The sequence below is a fragment of the Amphiura filiformis genome, chromosome 19, assembly GCF_039555335.1.
Source record: "Amphiura filiformis chromosome 19, Afil_fr2py, whole genome shotgun sequence".
Taxonomy (NCBI): Eukaryota; Metazoa; Echinodermata; class Ophiuroidea; order Amphilepidida; family Amphiuridae; genus Amphiura; species Amphiura filiformis.
The window spans coordinates 13,048,388-13,064,980 of NC_092646.1; the positions used below are offsets into that span (position 1 = coordinate 13,048,388).

Here is a 16,593-nt window from a genome sequence, read left to right on the forward strand (position 1 = left end):
AAACTTGGTCAATTTCACTCAGTGATTTTAAAGCAGTCGTTTCAGATGCCACAATAGTTCCTTGTTGTATATATGCATCGCCCAGGTCTATTAGTGGTATATAACCTTTATATATATGCATCGCCCAGGTCTATTAGCGGTATATAACCTTTAACAGTGGCCCAGGACTATTTGGGCAACTTTCAAAATGGGCTATTCCAGTTGAAATCCATACACCCCTTAAGACATGACCTTAATATGTAACACGGGGGTGTAGATTTCAAATGGAGTCACCCATTCAGGTAACCCATTTGAAATTCACAATGTGGAAGATTTAAGTCATGTCCTCCATAAGATAGATAGAATAGATAGATAGATTTTATTTGGTAATTCAAAAACATTATACAATACACCAGAACAGAATAAATGCATTAAAATACATCACCCAACATATTTATAAAACAACATACAATACCAAGGATCCTAAAAGGGGCTTATTTCCATTGGGATCCTTTATATAATAAAACATTAACAACTGCATATGATAAAACTGCATAATTATGATAAAACAGATTCAAATCAAGATAAAAAGTGGCTTTTAACTGCCTTTTGTATGGATTTCAAATGGAATAGCCCAATCGATTAATCGGTGTCAACCGTTATTGCACCAGCTGCATGTTATATAATGCAATGCAATGCAATGAATTTAGGAGACCGACAAATTGGCTTCTTTCTCTTTGTATCAGCTTTAATGTTATCTTTAGCTCTTACAATTGTAGCCACAGAGGGTGTTGTACTTGCTTAATTCACGAAAGGATTTGAATAGTGGAAATGTGTGTAACATTATCAGTGGGAATGTCCATTGCCAGAATTTGTAATGATAATGACGTCACCTAATGTTTTGTGTATGCAATTTGGTGTTTGTTTTTTTTACATCAATTATGTGGTATGTTATTCAAATTTAACATCGGAATGGCCTTACAAAGTAGTGAGTTTCACTATATTTTACGCACAAAACCTATGCGTTCTGTCCGGCATACTTAACTTTTCTGTCCGAAAAAATCACATAAATCGATGGTGATTAGAGACAGGCAGACACCTATATCAGTTATCTTAATAATGTCATGTATTACCGCCTTTTTGTCAGAAAAAGTCTGTCATAACTCATTCTATATCTCCGGATATTGATATTTAAACAGTAATAGAAGACAGAGATAAAAAACTCTCGACACGGTTTGTTTACAAGTGTCGTGATGATATGAGTTGCTGAATGCGGCGGTAAAACCGGGTGCCTTATTGTTAATTAATTGCACCTTCAAACATAGAAACCATCTCAAATGTTAAGTCTTTATAGTTAAAAGATGCAAACCGAAGTTGCCGGTATGCCGGTTTTTCACGTTATAAATGTAAGTATACATTTTCTATAAAGCAGTCAGTGTATATTGTACTTTTACGTCTTGTTTGAAACAATATTTTATAAAATCCTTGACGGGAACCACTTCAACCGATGTTAAATTTATCAATAGAGTTACCTTTTTCAGAGTCTTCATTGAGCAGCGACGTAGCTTGCGACACCATCACGGCGTCTTCATTCAGCGTAGTGATGTTTTGTTTACAATCCTCCGGTCACATGACCACCCGATGGGTGGTCAAGTGTCAGCAGATCATTGTAGATGGCGGGCAGGTCGTATCCGGCGTCCCTGTTGAGCGTGGGTCTTTGTGTCTTGATCTCTATGGCTTCCCTGATCTTTCTGTTCCAAAAATGGTCTTCTCTGCCGATGACTTCCACATCTTCAATACTAATATCATGTTTATGATCAGCTTTGTGATCACCGACTGCTGTTCGGGGGGCAGTGGTTCTAGTATGTTCTTTGAAACGGGTGCCGAGAGATCTGCTTGTCTCACCAACATAAGTGTTCTCACAATCGGGGCAACTGATTTTGTAGATTACACCACATTTGTTGGGTTTTGGGGTTTTGTCCTTCGGATGTACTAGGAAAGATCTGATGGTATTGACCGGTTTGTGGTAAGCGTTGACCCCGTGGTCACGGAAAATATAGGATAGTTTCTCAGAAAGTCCTTTGATGTATGGCAGCGGGACATTGATTTTTCTCTCATACTGTCCAGTTGTTTCTTTGCGATCTTTCTTTTTCTTTGGTTTGGGGGTTTTAAACATCCAGGACTTATAGCCGTTTGCCGTGAGTGCAGATTTTACATGGCTCGTTTCCTGTTGTTTGTCCTCCTCTGTAGTGACTAATTTGTCCACTCTGTCCATTAGCGTTCTAACCACTGACCTTTTGTGCTCCAGATGGTGGTTCGAGTCAAAATTCAGGTATTGGTCAGTGTGTGTGGTTTGCGATATATGGTGACCTTGGTGCTACCGCCATCCTCAACATGAATACACGTGTCCAAGAACGGGAGTTTACCCTCCTGTTCGGGTTCGTTTGTGAACTTAATGTTCTTGTCTAGGCTGTTGATGTGCGATGTAAATCCATCTATGTCATATTCGTGGATGAGGACGAACGTATCGTCGACATAGCGAAACCATTTCGACGGGGGGCGAGGGGCTGTACCAAGAGCCTTGACCTCGAAACTCTCCATGTATAGGTTGGCCACAATGGGAGAGACGGGGGAACCCATCGCCGCACCATGGGTTTGCTTATAATATTGTCCTTTGTAAACAAAATAGGTGGTATTGAGACAAAAAGTGAGGAGTTCCAGGATATGGTTAATTTTGAGGGGGGTGCGATCCTTTAGCGTAGCGTCTTTCTCCAATTTGTCCCTGACAGCTTGAATCGCGTCTGGTACGGGAATGCTCGTGAAAAGGGCAGAGACATCATATGATATCAACTTCTGCCCTGGAGGTACTTCCAAGTTCTGAACTTTTTCCACGAACTCACCACTGTTGTGGATGTGGTGTTCAGTTTTACCTTCTAAGGGACTGAGGATATTGGCAAGTACTTTGGCTGCATTGTAACTCAGACTGCCAATGCTAGACACTATGGGTCGGAGAGGAGCTTCCGGTTTGTGAATTTTGGGAGTGCCATAGACTTTAGGGACTTCCTCAGTTGTGGGGTAGATTTTGTGTTTAATGTCTTGAGGAATGGGATCACTGTGTTGCCATTCGCGTATTATACCAATAAGCTCACGTTTGTATGCTGGCGTGGGGTCTTTAGCTAGCTTTTGGTATGTGGTTTGATCATTGAGCAAAGACTCCATCTTATCTTCATAGACACTGGTATTAAGGACCCGGGGGGGCACATCAATAATTTTTGGTGGGTATGCTCCCCCGGAATTTTGAGGTGGTGGGTCTTTGGGAGCTGACGGCGTACCGGAAAAGGGGGTCTTTCGGAGCTGCGAACCGGGCTGTGAACAAGTAAAATGGGGTCTTTTGGAGCTGCGAAAAGTCAAAATCAAGGGTCTTTCTTGGCTTTTTGGTTGAAAATCGCCTGAAAAACAAGAAATATGAGGAATGAGCAATTTTGGGTCTTTTAGAGCTGAAATTATCAAAATCAAGGGTCTTTCGGAGCTTTATTTTGGTCAAATATAGGGGTCTTTCGGAGCTGCGAAACCCAAAAGGGGGTCTTTCCGGGGAGCATACCCGTATGGTCATTTGTGTTGAGTGCCCCCCCGGGATTAAGGACTACAGTGGCACGACCTTTGTCGGCCGGTAAGATCGTGATATTTTCATCTTTTTCAAGTCAAACAGAGCTTTCTGCTCACCTTTCTTGATGTTACACGGCGGCACTTTGGATTTGCGAAGACACTTAACAACATCCGCTCGTAAGCTTTGAGCTGTTGCTGGGGCGAGTTGGCGACATGCTACTTCCGTGTTTACGATGTATTCTTTCATCGGAATTTCCCGCGGCGTGACGGCGTAGTTAAGTCCTTTTTCAAGCACAGATTTCTCATTTTCACCCAGTATCCTGTCCGATTTATTGATGACCCATCTATTCCTATCTATGTCATTCTCTTCCGCTCGATTTTTGAGCAAAAACTCTTGCTTGGCTGTCACCAATTTACCGAATTTCTCACGTTGTTTACATTCCACTTTGTCAAATTCATGACTACGCATGCGCGAGAGATGTTGTTCCACTTCCTGTTTCTCTTGATCGCTTATGGCGGTAAACAAATTGGTTTCCAAATTCTGCAGCTCGTCTTGTAATTTCGAGATCGTGAACGAGCAATTTCTGATTCTAATATCCAAAAGTTGTTTTTCAGCTTTATGGATTACTTTATTAGCTTTGATTCCCGTGACGGCGGATTTCAGTTTTATGCTGCGGGGTGTGATGTCGACCTTCGCGCATCTGATATTAAAAATACGGTGGTTCGTCCATCTTGCAATTTTGGTGGTGATATTTTCCGCTTTTCAGAGGATTTTGAGGACATCGCGTCCGTGTTGGCGTAAAATAGCAGCGTGTATACTGATATTGGACTCTGTCATGTTTGACATTGGTGACACTTGACCACCCATCGGGTGGTCATGTGACCGGAGGATTGTAAACAAAACATCACTACGCTGAATGAAGACGCCGTGATGGTGTCGCAAGCTACGTCGCTGCTCAATGCAGACTCTGAAAAAGGTAACTTTTTAAGCAAATGTCAAACATGACAGAGTCCAATATCAGTATACACGCTGTTATCAATAGAGGTTATCCACTTCACTCATGTTTGACATCTAACAAAAGGCGCTGATTCCCGTAGTATTCCCCATCCAAACCAATTCAATACACGACCTCGGAGTTACCTGCATGACTTGAGCGGGCTATTTTGAAATAGCCATGGTTGCACATACAGGTACTACTTCTTTTGAAAGTCCTAAACAAGGTATAGTAGTCGCTGATAGGATATGCAGCTTATAGAACACGGATAACCTCTATAATATACAATTACAACCTAGTTTCCCTATTAAAATGATCATAGTTAACATTCTACATCTGGTCCTAAAATGATCATATTAATCATTTTATATGTGCATATGTACTCTCTTAAACATATACTCAATATAAGCTTTAAAAAATAAACCGTGTAAAAATTGAGTAAATATTAACATTGAGTTAATTTGTATTTTAGTTGTGTTTTCTTTCAATCGCATTTTCATTAAAAGATATCATTTTGTGCAAAGTTTGATTGAAATACAGAACATCAAACAGTGATAGCTCCTCAATCCGATATTAGCGGCGTGATTTTCCCTGAAAAGATCCACGCCGTGTGTAAATGAAGCCAGAAATAAACGAATTTTGGTTGCACTATTTCCTGTAAAATACAAAATACACATGGGTATTAATCAACAATGTAATATTTGTAGCAATTTTAAAATGAATGTTGAATTTTTCTCAGATATTATCAAATAATGTACATTATACAGGGTGTCCCTGAAAGAACTGTATCGTCAGAAACTTAATTGTGTGGGTATTTTAACTAAACATAACTAAATATTTGGTGTGATTAAGGAATAAATCAGCTATCATATACTTTTTGAATTTTGACAATTGACCATACTGTTCTTGAAATAAATTATAAGAATTTTACGAAACTCACTCATTTTAAAGTCTTTCCACAGATTCAAATATCAATCGATGATCTATATATTCAGAGTGCTAAGGCCAACTTGATTTAATAAGTCGTCTCAAAGCCGCCCGCGCGCATTAGTAAAATCATCCGTTTTTTCTCTTTATTCTGGATTGAGTAAATTTCGATTTTTTTTTCCGCCGTTTTATTTTTTTTTCAGGATCCACCACACAAATGATCGCCTCACAAAAAAAAAACAATATAAAAGAAAAGAAATCCGATCATTTGCAGGAGAGATACACTATGTTATGTTTTTTATTATTTTGTGATTGGATTTCTGTTGTTTTATATTGTTTTGTGATGCGATCATTTGCAGGAGAGATAAAAAACCACTATGTTATGTATTCTATTATTTTGTAATTGGATTTCTTTTGTTTTATACTGTTTTGTGATGCGATTATTTGCAGGAGAGATAAAAAACCACTATGTTATGTTTTGTATTATTTTGTGATTTGATTTCTTTTGTTTTTATTTGATTTCTTTTGTTTTATATTGTTTTGTGATGCGATAATTTGTAAGAGATAAAAAACCCACTATGTTATGTTTTGTATTATTTTGTGATTGGCTTTCTTTTGTTTTATATTGTTTTGTGATGCGATCATTTGCAAGAGAGATAAAAAAACCCACTATGTTATGTTTTTTATTATTTTTTGATTGGATTTCTTTTGTTTTATATTGTTTTGTGATGCGATCATTTGCAAGAGAGATAAAAAAAACCCACTATGTTATGTTTTGTATTATTTTGTGATTGGATTTCTTTTGTTTTATATTGTTTTGTGAGGCGATCACTTGCAGGAGAGATAAAAATAACAATATGTTATGTTTTGTATTATTTTGTGATTTGATTTCTTTTGTTTTATATTGTTTTGTGAGGCGATCGTTTTTAGGAATGAGAAAAAAAGTCTTAATGTTATGTTTGCTATTATTTTGTGAGTGGTCTATGTATTTAGGTTGGGCATTAAAACCTTTTTGCTTATAAAACTGGACTATATTTCCCTTTGGAGTCTTTGTTATAATACTGGTTACAATGTCGCAACCATTTCCAATGCTACATAAATACATTTAATTGATGTATTTAATATATTTTCTGCTTTTTTATTTATTGTTTTGTGAGGCAACAGTATTTTAGTTCTATAGAAATGGGAGGCTGCCGTATCTATCCCCCTTGTTTTCCCAATTTTCTCCATTTAAAATTTAACAATCCCCCTCCTGTTCAACTAAAAATTTCAGGTTCCCCCCTAAAGACCCCAAAAATATTTCGTATTCCCGGGTATTCACCCTAAATTTTCCCATTCCCCCTCTGTCATAAATAACGATCGCTCCCAATTACTATAACTGCATGAGTTTTTAGTGGCGCACACCACTAAATAAACTCCCATTGAAATACGTGTAAATATACATGAAAGTAAGTTTGTTTTTCTACCCCATGTAAAACCATTTTTCATATTTTGGTAGCACCAACGTCTTAAATAAAGATTAAAATTTAATTTAAAATGGGTTTTTTGACACAAGTTGAGACTAACTTTTAAGCTACGTGGACCTGAACAGCGCCACCCTTATTTTCAGCTTGCACGAATGCCTCCTTACCATGTCCGTACGCGGATTAGTTTTGGGAGCCAAATTTTTTGACCAGATCAAGATGCACCATTTTGTGATATTCTGAACATTAACCAATTGCATATCTTTTAATTTAATTATAATAAACATTCATGGCTACTCATCTTGCTCCCAAGGGACACCCACTTGTTTGCACTACCGACCTATGTTTACCGGGACTATCAAGGTGGTGTGCTGCCTTAGCTCTTAAAATTGTGTAGTTTTTGAGATAATGCAATTTAGGTGGATGTAAACTTCTTCTGTTCAACACAAAGTCACGGTAAACATAGGTCGGTAGTGAAAACAAGTGGGTGTCCCTTGGGAGCAAGATGAGTAGCCATGGTTGTTTATTATAATTAAATTAAAAGATATGCAATTGATCAATGTTCAGAATATCACAAAATGGTGCATCTTGATCTGCTCAAAAAGTTTGGCTCCCGAAACTAATCCGCGTGCGGACATGGTAAGGAGGCATTCGTGCAAGCTGAAAATAAGGGTGGCGCTGTTCAGGTCCCCGTAGCTTAAAAGTTAGTATCAGCTTGTGTCAAAAAAAAACATTTTAAATTAAATTTCAATCTTTATTTAAGACATTGGTGCTACCAAAATATGAAAAATGCTTTTACATGGGGTAGAAAAACAAACTTTAATACTTTCATGTATATTTACACCGTTACACGTATTTCAATGGGAGTTTATTTAGTGGTGTGCGCCCATAAGCACATAAATACGTACCGTTACACCGTTTATTCGAACTTCTAGTCTTCAGTCTAGCCGGATCACTGAGGGGTCAGTCAGATGTTTGTTCAAGTATAGAGTGTTTACCTACCGGGGTTTAATGTACAGAATCAAAGTCGTGTTTCTACACTTTAGAAATGGCGGTGCAAGCGAAGCCTCCTGAAGGTGGTTGGGGTTGGATGGTAGTGGTTGGATCGCATATTATTCAGGCAATGACCTCGGGAGAAGCTACGTGTATGGGGTTGTTCCTTGTGGAATGGCTGGAGGAGTTTGACGCTTCTGTTTCGACTACGAGTTGGATTGTTAGTCTCGTTCCATTGCTCACTGGTTTTTTCAGTAAGTCAAGTATACTGATTCCCCTGATTCAAACATTGCATTCAGAAAATAATAGTTGCGTCGCTAGTGAATCAACGTGTCTGCTATCATAGTAGGCCTTATGTGGTGTATAATACTAGATCTGTGAATATATTTGCATTAGTAATTTATAATACTTTGGGAAATCAACTTGCTTATTTACTCATCTAGTAGATAAGTGGGGACCGGACTTTTTGTGTGGAATTGTTTATACCGTTATCAGCTAGTTATCAGTAGGACTATTTAAAAGCTTTTAAAGTTATTAGCCTATCAGTTTTATTAGGTCTGGTGAGAATACATGGTATCAGGCCTGTACGCAAGATTTCATGGGGGGGGGTGCTGATTTTGAACAAAAATTCCCATGCGGGGCCTGCATGGTATACACACTCAACTTATTATACTCCCAGTACATCCATTTTTTGAGAAAAACAGCTGTTTTTGTGCAATTATTTATTGTTCGATTTGATTCATTTTGGTTTTGAATAAAGTGTTGCTGAATAAAAACTAAAAGAATAGGTTTGGTACAATTTTTAGGCCTTCCTATTTATCTTATTATTTATTTTATTCGCTGGAATAGTCGTTACATCGTTACCTTGGATAAAGACAGCCATGCATACAATTTGAAGTGTTTTGGTTCAAGCACCTCTCAAGGACAGTCCCCTGTTTACCATGTTCACACAGCATGACCAATTGGAATTTTGGAAACCAACCAGTTGGTAAAAAGAATATGATAATTTCTGACAAAACTTCACATTTTTAAGACATGAAAGCATGATATTATGATTTATTTTACTAATTACTATAACTGGACAAGTATAGCTCTTAAAATGTTCTAGTTTTCGAGATAATGCTGTTTAGGTGGATGTAAACTTCTTTTGATCAACACAAAGTCAATAGGAACTGTGCATGACTGGGAACATGTCATTGAACCAAAGTAGGCATACAGGCTGTATTATGACATCACACTATTCCAGCGAATACCGCGCCTTTTGCATTTTGTGGATGCATTAGGCTGCGATCACATAATAAGTATAATGTATTGTATACGGTATACGGTACTCGCCATATACGATATACATGAGTATGTGATCGCAGCCTTATTAAAGGCCTTTGCAACTAAATAAATTTACCCCTTTTCGAGAAACCACCTTTGCAATCAAATTTGAGCCAATTTTTTGCTCTATGTAAATTGACTAATGCTTTTAAATTTTTTAAAATGGAAATATCTCATTTACTTCCTTAATTATGAATTTTTAATCAAATTCGGCAAAATGCCAATTTTGGAGTATTTTCGAAGCTACAACTTTTGTTAATTAAAATGATTTTTTCAATATAGTCACCCAAACCTCTAATATCTATAGTAGGCCTAGGCCTATGCTAATAATGCTAATAATATGCTAATAATAATATGTCAATACAAATTAAACTTGAACTTGAACTTGACTGGTTAAATCTTTTGTACCCTTGAGCGCCCCGACCTTTGGCTTCTGTTTAAATTGAACATAATTATTTTTATCTTCTTTTTATAGACTAACCAATGTGTACAAATGTTTCTATTATGATAAATTCAGTTATCGCAGAGGTCGTTTAGAACATTCCAATGGGTCCAATAGGACCCAAACTTAATACTCAGTTTTTTACCAAAAACCGGCCAGCTTAATATTGTACCAAGGATCTAAATATGGCGATGCGATCTTTATTTGGAAATATTTTTCGAGAAAAAATCTTTTTCAAAGAATCTTTTTCAACAACTGAATATCCGCAGTTAATTATGCCTCTGGTAACTTAGATTCATGAGTTTCATAGGGAGCTATTTGATACAAAAAACATGCACTCGGGGTGTTTTTTAAACACGCGACCATAATTACTTCTCAGATAATCTCCAAATGCATAATTTATTATATGGGCCATTCTCAGTGAACGGCTCCAATAGTGTTTTTAGTCAAAATTGAGAAGTACCTTAAATCTCGACTTTTATTCATGCAAAGTTATGTAAACATTGTAGAAACCTTTTAACGACACATATCTAATTTTACATGTTATCTCTACTATGGGAAGTCATTTAAGTTAGGGTTACCAAGCCTTTAAAACATGTAAAAGAAACTGATAAGGGCTTCATACAGGAAATATTTGTATAACTATGGTTTAATACTAGGCAATTAAACAAAGGAAACAATATTAGATAGATCCCCAAGTAAATGATAACGTAAATGACAGAGAAAAATGAGAGACACTAGGGGACATTTTCCGTGAAAAATCTGTGAGTGGTTGAATAGTCCGTGAAAATCTGTGTTGGATTACAGATTTGTCAAGAATTTTAACAAAAAATTAAAAAATTCTAAAAAAAAAAAAAAAAATTAACGTGGACAATTAAGTGCCGACCACTCTTTCAAAATAAGGTCAGATACATGGGAATAAATTTGACATAGTGTTCCAGTTTTTAAACAAGACTAGCTGCATGCACGCACATACGAACGCCGTATGAACGCACGTACCACGCAAGGTGTATGGAACATAACAATACCTCTATGATGTACGTTAGGACTGCAGTCATGGAGGAAGTGGGCTCATTATTTTGCTTTGTTTTTAACTTAAGCTGAGTCTCCAATTGTCATGATTATTTTGCAGGTCCTATATCTAATGCGTTATCTCAGAAATTCGGACATCGAACCGTTTGTTGCATTGGTAGCTTACTGGCATCACTGGGTGCTTTACTCTCGGCATTTGCCACCAACTTAACACATTTGTATCTATCCTTTGGAGTTTTATTAGGTGAGTGAAAACGAACTGCTAATTAATTACGTTATTTCTGCCTTAAATTTTTTTTTTTAGTTTCACACTTTCAGGAGTGGGTCGCGGATTCATACCCGCCCATCATGGTCTAATACCATGAATACCGGGATGTATTTTAGAGAAAGGTTGACACTACATTCTCATTTACGTTATATCTGCCTGAAAAAAGTTAATATCTTAATTTTCACACTTTCAGGAGTGGGTTGCGGCTTAATTTATGCACCAGCCATCATGGCTACAGGGATATATTTTCGAGAAAGATTCACACTAGCCAATGCCATGGCGTCTGCTGGTGTTTGTACCGGAACAATGGCATTGCCGCCATTATTTACCTATCTTATATCGATATACGGCTGGAGAGGGGCACTGATTGTCATAAGCGCAATAAACATGCATCTATTTGTAGCTTCCTGTTTGTTTCGACCACTTAAAGTCAAACCAATGACCAAAAACAAAGATACACCAGCAGCAAGCAACGACTTGGAATTACAACACGTGGAACTTGATGAAACTGACAACCAACAGCTAAGGAGCAGAACTAGAACAATACAAGTCTGTAGTTCGGTATCAAAAGCAACAGGAATACCTGAATTATGCCACACACCACATTATCCAATAACAGTATTTGTAGCTTTTACCATAGGCGCCACCATGTACTGTACACTAGTTTATATAACTCCAAGAGTACTCCAGTATGGTTATACTAAACGCGATGGCGCTCTTCTTCTTTCTCTGTTCGGTATAGGAAGCCTTGCCGGCCGTTTTATTCACGGCATTCTCATTGACTTAAAATATGCATCAACTCATACAGTTTGTTTCATCAGTTTAGCGTTAGATGCTATATCGTTGTTACTGTCCCCTCTTACGAACAAGTTGCCTTTATTAGGGCTATTTTCAGTAGTGTATGGCATATCAGTGGGGGTAGTCTCGCCATTGATTTATGTGATTGCGAGAGAGGTAGCTCCTTCACATCTTCTTGCTCCTGTAATTGGGTTTACGGTGCTGCTGTATGCAGGAGGGAACGCATTCGGAGCTGTTGTTGGAGGTATGTACACACACACACACCACCCCACAGACCCCAACACTACCACCACCCCACATTACACGCCCCTACACACATTAGCTACATTAGCGGTACCTATACTAATCTAGAATTCCTCCGTAGCGATGTTGTTTCCGAAAAATGTTAACGATGTTGTTCCCGTTCCTTGAACACACTCGTCACATGTGCGTGCATGGAAGCATTGACGTCATATCATACATGTATTCGCCGTCATAGTGGTGACGTCACTCTTCAGAAACAGATAACTTTTGAAAAGCAGATGTATAATAATAATAATAATAATAATAATAATAATAATAATAATAATAATAATAATAATAATAATAATAATATAAAACATTACTCTTTACTATACCTTATTATATTTCAGGGTGGTTGTTCGACATATCATCTGACTATGGTGTGCTATTCTATGCGAGTGGAGGAATGATGGCTTTTGCAACAATATTATTTATACCCACCGTTTATTGGTTACATAAAAAGAAAAAAGCCGTCTGAACAATGGGTACAAAATACCCTTAATGAAGTTCTCAAGTTCCTCCTTCATACAGACACGTAAAGTAAAAACGAATTGGAAAGTCTTTATTCTGAAGGGATTCTCTAACTGTGAAAGAGTGTTATTCTGAAGATTTTTTATAACGGAAGACAAAGATAAAAAGACTAGTTTGCGTCTGACGTCATCTGTCAATCAAAGTCGAGCACGGTTTGTTTACAAGTGTCGTGATGATATGAGTTGCTGAACACGGCGGTAAAACCGGGCGCCTTATTGTTAATTTTGCACCTTCAAACATACAAACCATCTCAAAAGTTAGGTCTTTATACTAGGAAACTTTCTTTCGCGAAGGCACCACGTCAACAATGCGTAGTTGCTTTTTGCCTTGTAAAAGTACGTATTTTTTCGCCATTCTCTTCTATTCCTTTTCTCCGATCAGCACCAGATTAATCGACCTTCCTCATACGCGCTAATTAACCAATCAAGGATCGTAGAGAATTTGATTGACAGTGACGTCAGACGCAAACTAGTATTTTTATCTTTGTCTTCAATTATAAGAGTGGTTATTCAAAATTGATTCAATATCGAAACGCATGTTTTGAACAAAAAAAAAAATTATTTGGGCAATGTATAGGTAGGTTAAATAAAAACTAATTAAAAAACCAATTTACTAACCTTTGCTAAGATATTATTGACTGAATAACTAATTTTCACCAAGGTTTAGGATTTATAAAGATACCAAAAGTCACGGTTGTTTGATAACTTTTTCTCATATTTTTCTTATATACCTATTTTTTACATAGATTTTCCTTTCTTTATCAAATTGTTCATCCTTTTTCTGCCTTTTTGTGGTAATTTTGATTCTATAAATTGTATATTTGTGTGCAAATTGAGGGCTCTATTTACATACAGCCTGTCTCAAAAAAATTGTGCAAGTGAAAAGAAAAGCGCCCTCTATGACAATTAGAAAGTACCGTTGTAACATGATGCTTACATCAACGTCAAGGGCGTAGTCTTAGCTCTTAAATGCCGTTTGTTTTGTTCAATTTGCTTGTTTTATTCTCGAGATATGTTTAGTTAACAACGAAAGGGTAAAATCACAATTGTGCCACTTTTCCTAGGGAAGACTGTACATGTAAATCAATGATAGCATCAAGTTTATCAAGAGTTCCTTCGTGAAATCAAAAGAACGCATCAATTTTACAACAATGAAATAGTTGTTACTGTTTTTTCTTTTTTATCATGATACAGATATTATATGATTCTCCTTTTCCACTTAAAACATCTTAAAAGAGAAATAAACATTTCACATTCTGCTGTAAAATTAGATACATGTGCATGTCAATGATTTTATCATGGTAATACTGTTTTCTTTGTCACTAAACACATGTTAAAAGACAAACAAATATTGCAAACTTATAGGTTAATGAACGCGTATTATTTGTTGGGAGAGAAATTAGACAAAATGATGCATGCGCTGATGTTGATGCGTCTTATGCACGAGCCCCGAAGGGTGAGTGCATTAGATGAATCAACATCAGCTATCATTAATTTATGTGCAGCCCTCTTCCCTAGTAAAAGTGGCACAATTGTGATTTTACCCTTTCGTTGTTAACTAAACATATCTCGAGATTAAAACAAGCAAATTGAACGGGACAAACGGCATTTGAGAGCTAAGACTGTGCCCTTGACGTTAATGTGAGCATTATGTCACAACGGTATTTTCTAATTGCAATAGAGGGCGCTCTTCACTTGCACAATTTTTTGAGACAGGATGTATATTTCAAATTTAGTCAAATAATATGAGTTATTCCTTTCATGCCTTATAATACAATTTTTTGAAAATTTCCTTGCTATTTTTTCTGATTTTACTGAATGTTTCAATGTAATTGAACAAGTTTCTATCCCTTGTAAAGATACAAACAAGATTTAAGATAAATAACGCCATCAGCGTTCAACTTTGCTTCAAAATGAGTACAGTACTACATGCCATCCAAGTTCCATCCAACAACCGCGCAATACCATCACCGCTAAAATAAGCTACATGTTTGACAATAAATCGTCATGTGAATACAAAAGGTCGTATCTACATTTTTGGAGATATTGAGCTCTTCAGTAATTATATAAATGTAAATCAAAAGGTGTATTGTAAGATATGTTTGAAATGCATATGTTAATTAATTCCAGAGTAATAAGCACAAGCTGGTCTTGTTGGTAGCTAAAATTGAGTGAACTTGAAGTTCCCCTGTACGAAACTCGGGGACCTGATCCTGGCTAGGCTGCGAAGGTTTATTATGGAATGTCTAGGGTGTGCGCTTCTTTGCTACTGTACAAACACTATGTTGTTGTTTAATGGATTATGGAATGATGTGGGGCCGTAGTGGTCAGTGACAACCGGTGCAGTGTGCTGAGGCTTGTGGATCAAAGTCTAGGCGTTGTGCCTGTGCGTAGCGCACTATAAACCACTGTGCTTTTTATGCAGATAAGACCTTATTGCATCCACATGACGAAGTGTTCCCCAAATATACATTAACCATTCGTGTCAATATCCCCATATTGGCGAATACCACATTACTATAAACCGTTCCTATGTAATCCGAATGGTGTCCCATTCGATTTGCCGAGCGTGGGAAACCACATTAGACAACATCGCCTTCTATTATAGTTATTATAACACATAGGGGTTTATAGCTATATGGGATTCGTCTGTACGGTGATCACGGCGACATGGTTGGTAGGATTTGCCAATCCTTTAAATTAAAGGTACACAACTGTAAATTGTAACTGGTTTCGTTAGGCTCATCCGTGGTGGGCTACCGTCCGCAGGAATCACATAAACCAAAGCTGGGGTAGTACGTCCTCTTGTAGCACACGCGCTCGATGACCCTTTGCATGGAAACGATGCAGGGTTTTCAGGTGCACATTCCTCGTGAAAAGTCCATTGGACGAAGTTGTTGATCTAGAAAAAAAAAAGATGTTTTCATCGTCATCATGATCAGCAATTTCAACAACTCTTCCTATTCCTTTGCACAGGAGTCAAGCGTTGTTAATCCGTGATGAATCCACACTTTTCCAGTAGCGTATACGCGAATGCGGGGTGAGCGCGTAAAATTTGTCGTGACTGGAACTTATGCGTAAACACTTTCTTAATGTTATTTAAGTACCAGCTAAACATTACCGCTTCATTCTTTTGTTTTATTGCTGATAGGCTGTCAACATTGAAATCACCGATGTTAAGGTTTAGTGGCAATAACAATTTAACAAACGGATATTCCGAATGAGGGCATCATGAGAATTAGACGATAGTTAGCTTGTTTTCGTTGTTGAAAGGGATTCAATCATGTATCACCGTTGTTCATCACCAATTAACAACTCGCCTCCGGCGCGTCTACGTGGTTTATTTCGCTCGGCTGCCCTCGCGAAGTAAACCACGCAGACGACGAGGACGCATCGTTGTTAATCGGTGATGAACAACAGTGAAACATGATTGAATCCCTAAATATTATTATAGTCTCCTTTATCATTATCTTCACCATCGTCATCACCATCGTCGAATTCGTCATTGTTTTCGTCATCATCGCCATCATCATAACGATGATGATGATGATGTCGTCGTTGTTGTTGTCGTAACGGGAAAGCTTACCCTGTGATTGTGACTTTTATCAAGTTAATGGCAGTTTGTAAACTTATATTTGTTTTACCAAAATATCGTGGCTTAATTATAATTAGCTTACCCGAACAATTTGAGCTAAACTCCGTGATGAATCAGTGGCGGTAACCAATGATGTTTGCAATGGTTCGTGGTCCAGAACTTGACATATACGGGATGTTCCTTGCGCCTGTCTTTTTCGTCGCTTATTATTTTCTATTTGTACTTCCGCGACGCTCACGAAAATGTCTGGGTACCTGTGAATAAAATGATTCATATGATGCTTGGTTTATTCAGCTTCCTATTATGCGTTAAAATAGCATAAGCATAATGTTTAATTCAAAATTCTTTAAGAAAATG

General features: G+C 37.4%; 3 protein-coding genes across 3 annotated transcripts in view; 1 reads left to right on the forward strand and 2 right to left on the reverse strand.

The window, feature by feature from the left end:
* The window catches only part of LOC140140937 (uncharacterized), a 28,124-nt gene extending 25,808 nt beyond the window's left edge, over positions 1-2,316 (reverse strand). The window contains exon 1 of the mRNA XM_072162699.1: positions 1,512-2,316. The gene's annotated coding sequence lies outside the window, so the exon portion shown is untranslated. The remainder of the gene's footprint in view (positions 1-1,511) is intronic.
* Positions 2,308-3,198, reverse strand: LOC140140387 (uncharacterized). The gene has a single exon (XM_072162147.1). The coding sequence runs from the start codon at positions 3,196-3,198 to the stop codon at positions 2,308-2,310; it is 891 nt and encodes a 296-aa protein (XP_072018248.1).
* A 4,735-nt stretch (positions 3,199-7,933) lies between these two features.
* On the forward strand, positions 7,934-13,213 carry LOC140140936 (monocarboxylate transporter 12-like). Its single transcript, XM_072162698.1, has 4 exons — positions 7,934-8,217; positions 10,864-11,007; positions 11,225-12,073; positions 12,462-13,213. Exons 1-4 carry the CDS (start codon positions 8,019-8,021, stop codon positions 12,587-12,589), a joined length of 1,320 nt encoding a protein of 439 aa, XP_072018799.1. The 5' UTR covers positions 7,934-8,018; the 3' UTR covers positions 12,590-13,213.
* The last annotated feature ends 3,380 nt before the right edge of the window (positions 13,214-16,593 follow it).

Coding starts and splice junctions, on each gene's coding strand:
- LOC140140387 (XM_072162147.1), bottom strand. CDS start 3,198: ATGGAGTCTTTGCTCAATGATCAAACCACATACCAAAAGCTAGCTAAA.
- LOC140140936 (XM_072162698.1), top strand. CDS start 8,019: ATGGCGGTGCAAGCGAAGCCTCCTGAAGGTGGTTGGGGTTGGATGGTA. Junction 8,218..10,863: donor ATTGCTCACTGGTTTTTTCA/GTAAGTCAAGTA, acceptor ATTATTTTGCAG/GTCCTATATCTAATGCGTTA. Junction 11,008..11,224: donor ATCCTTTGGAGTTTTATTAG/GTGAGTGAAAAC, acceptor TCACACTTTCAG/GAGTGGGTTGCGGCTTAATT.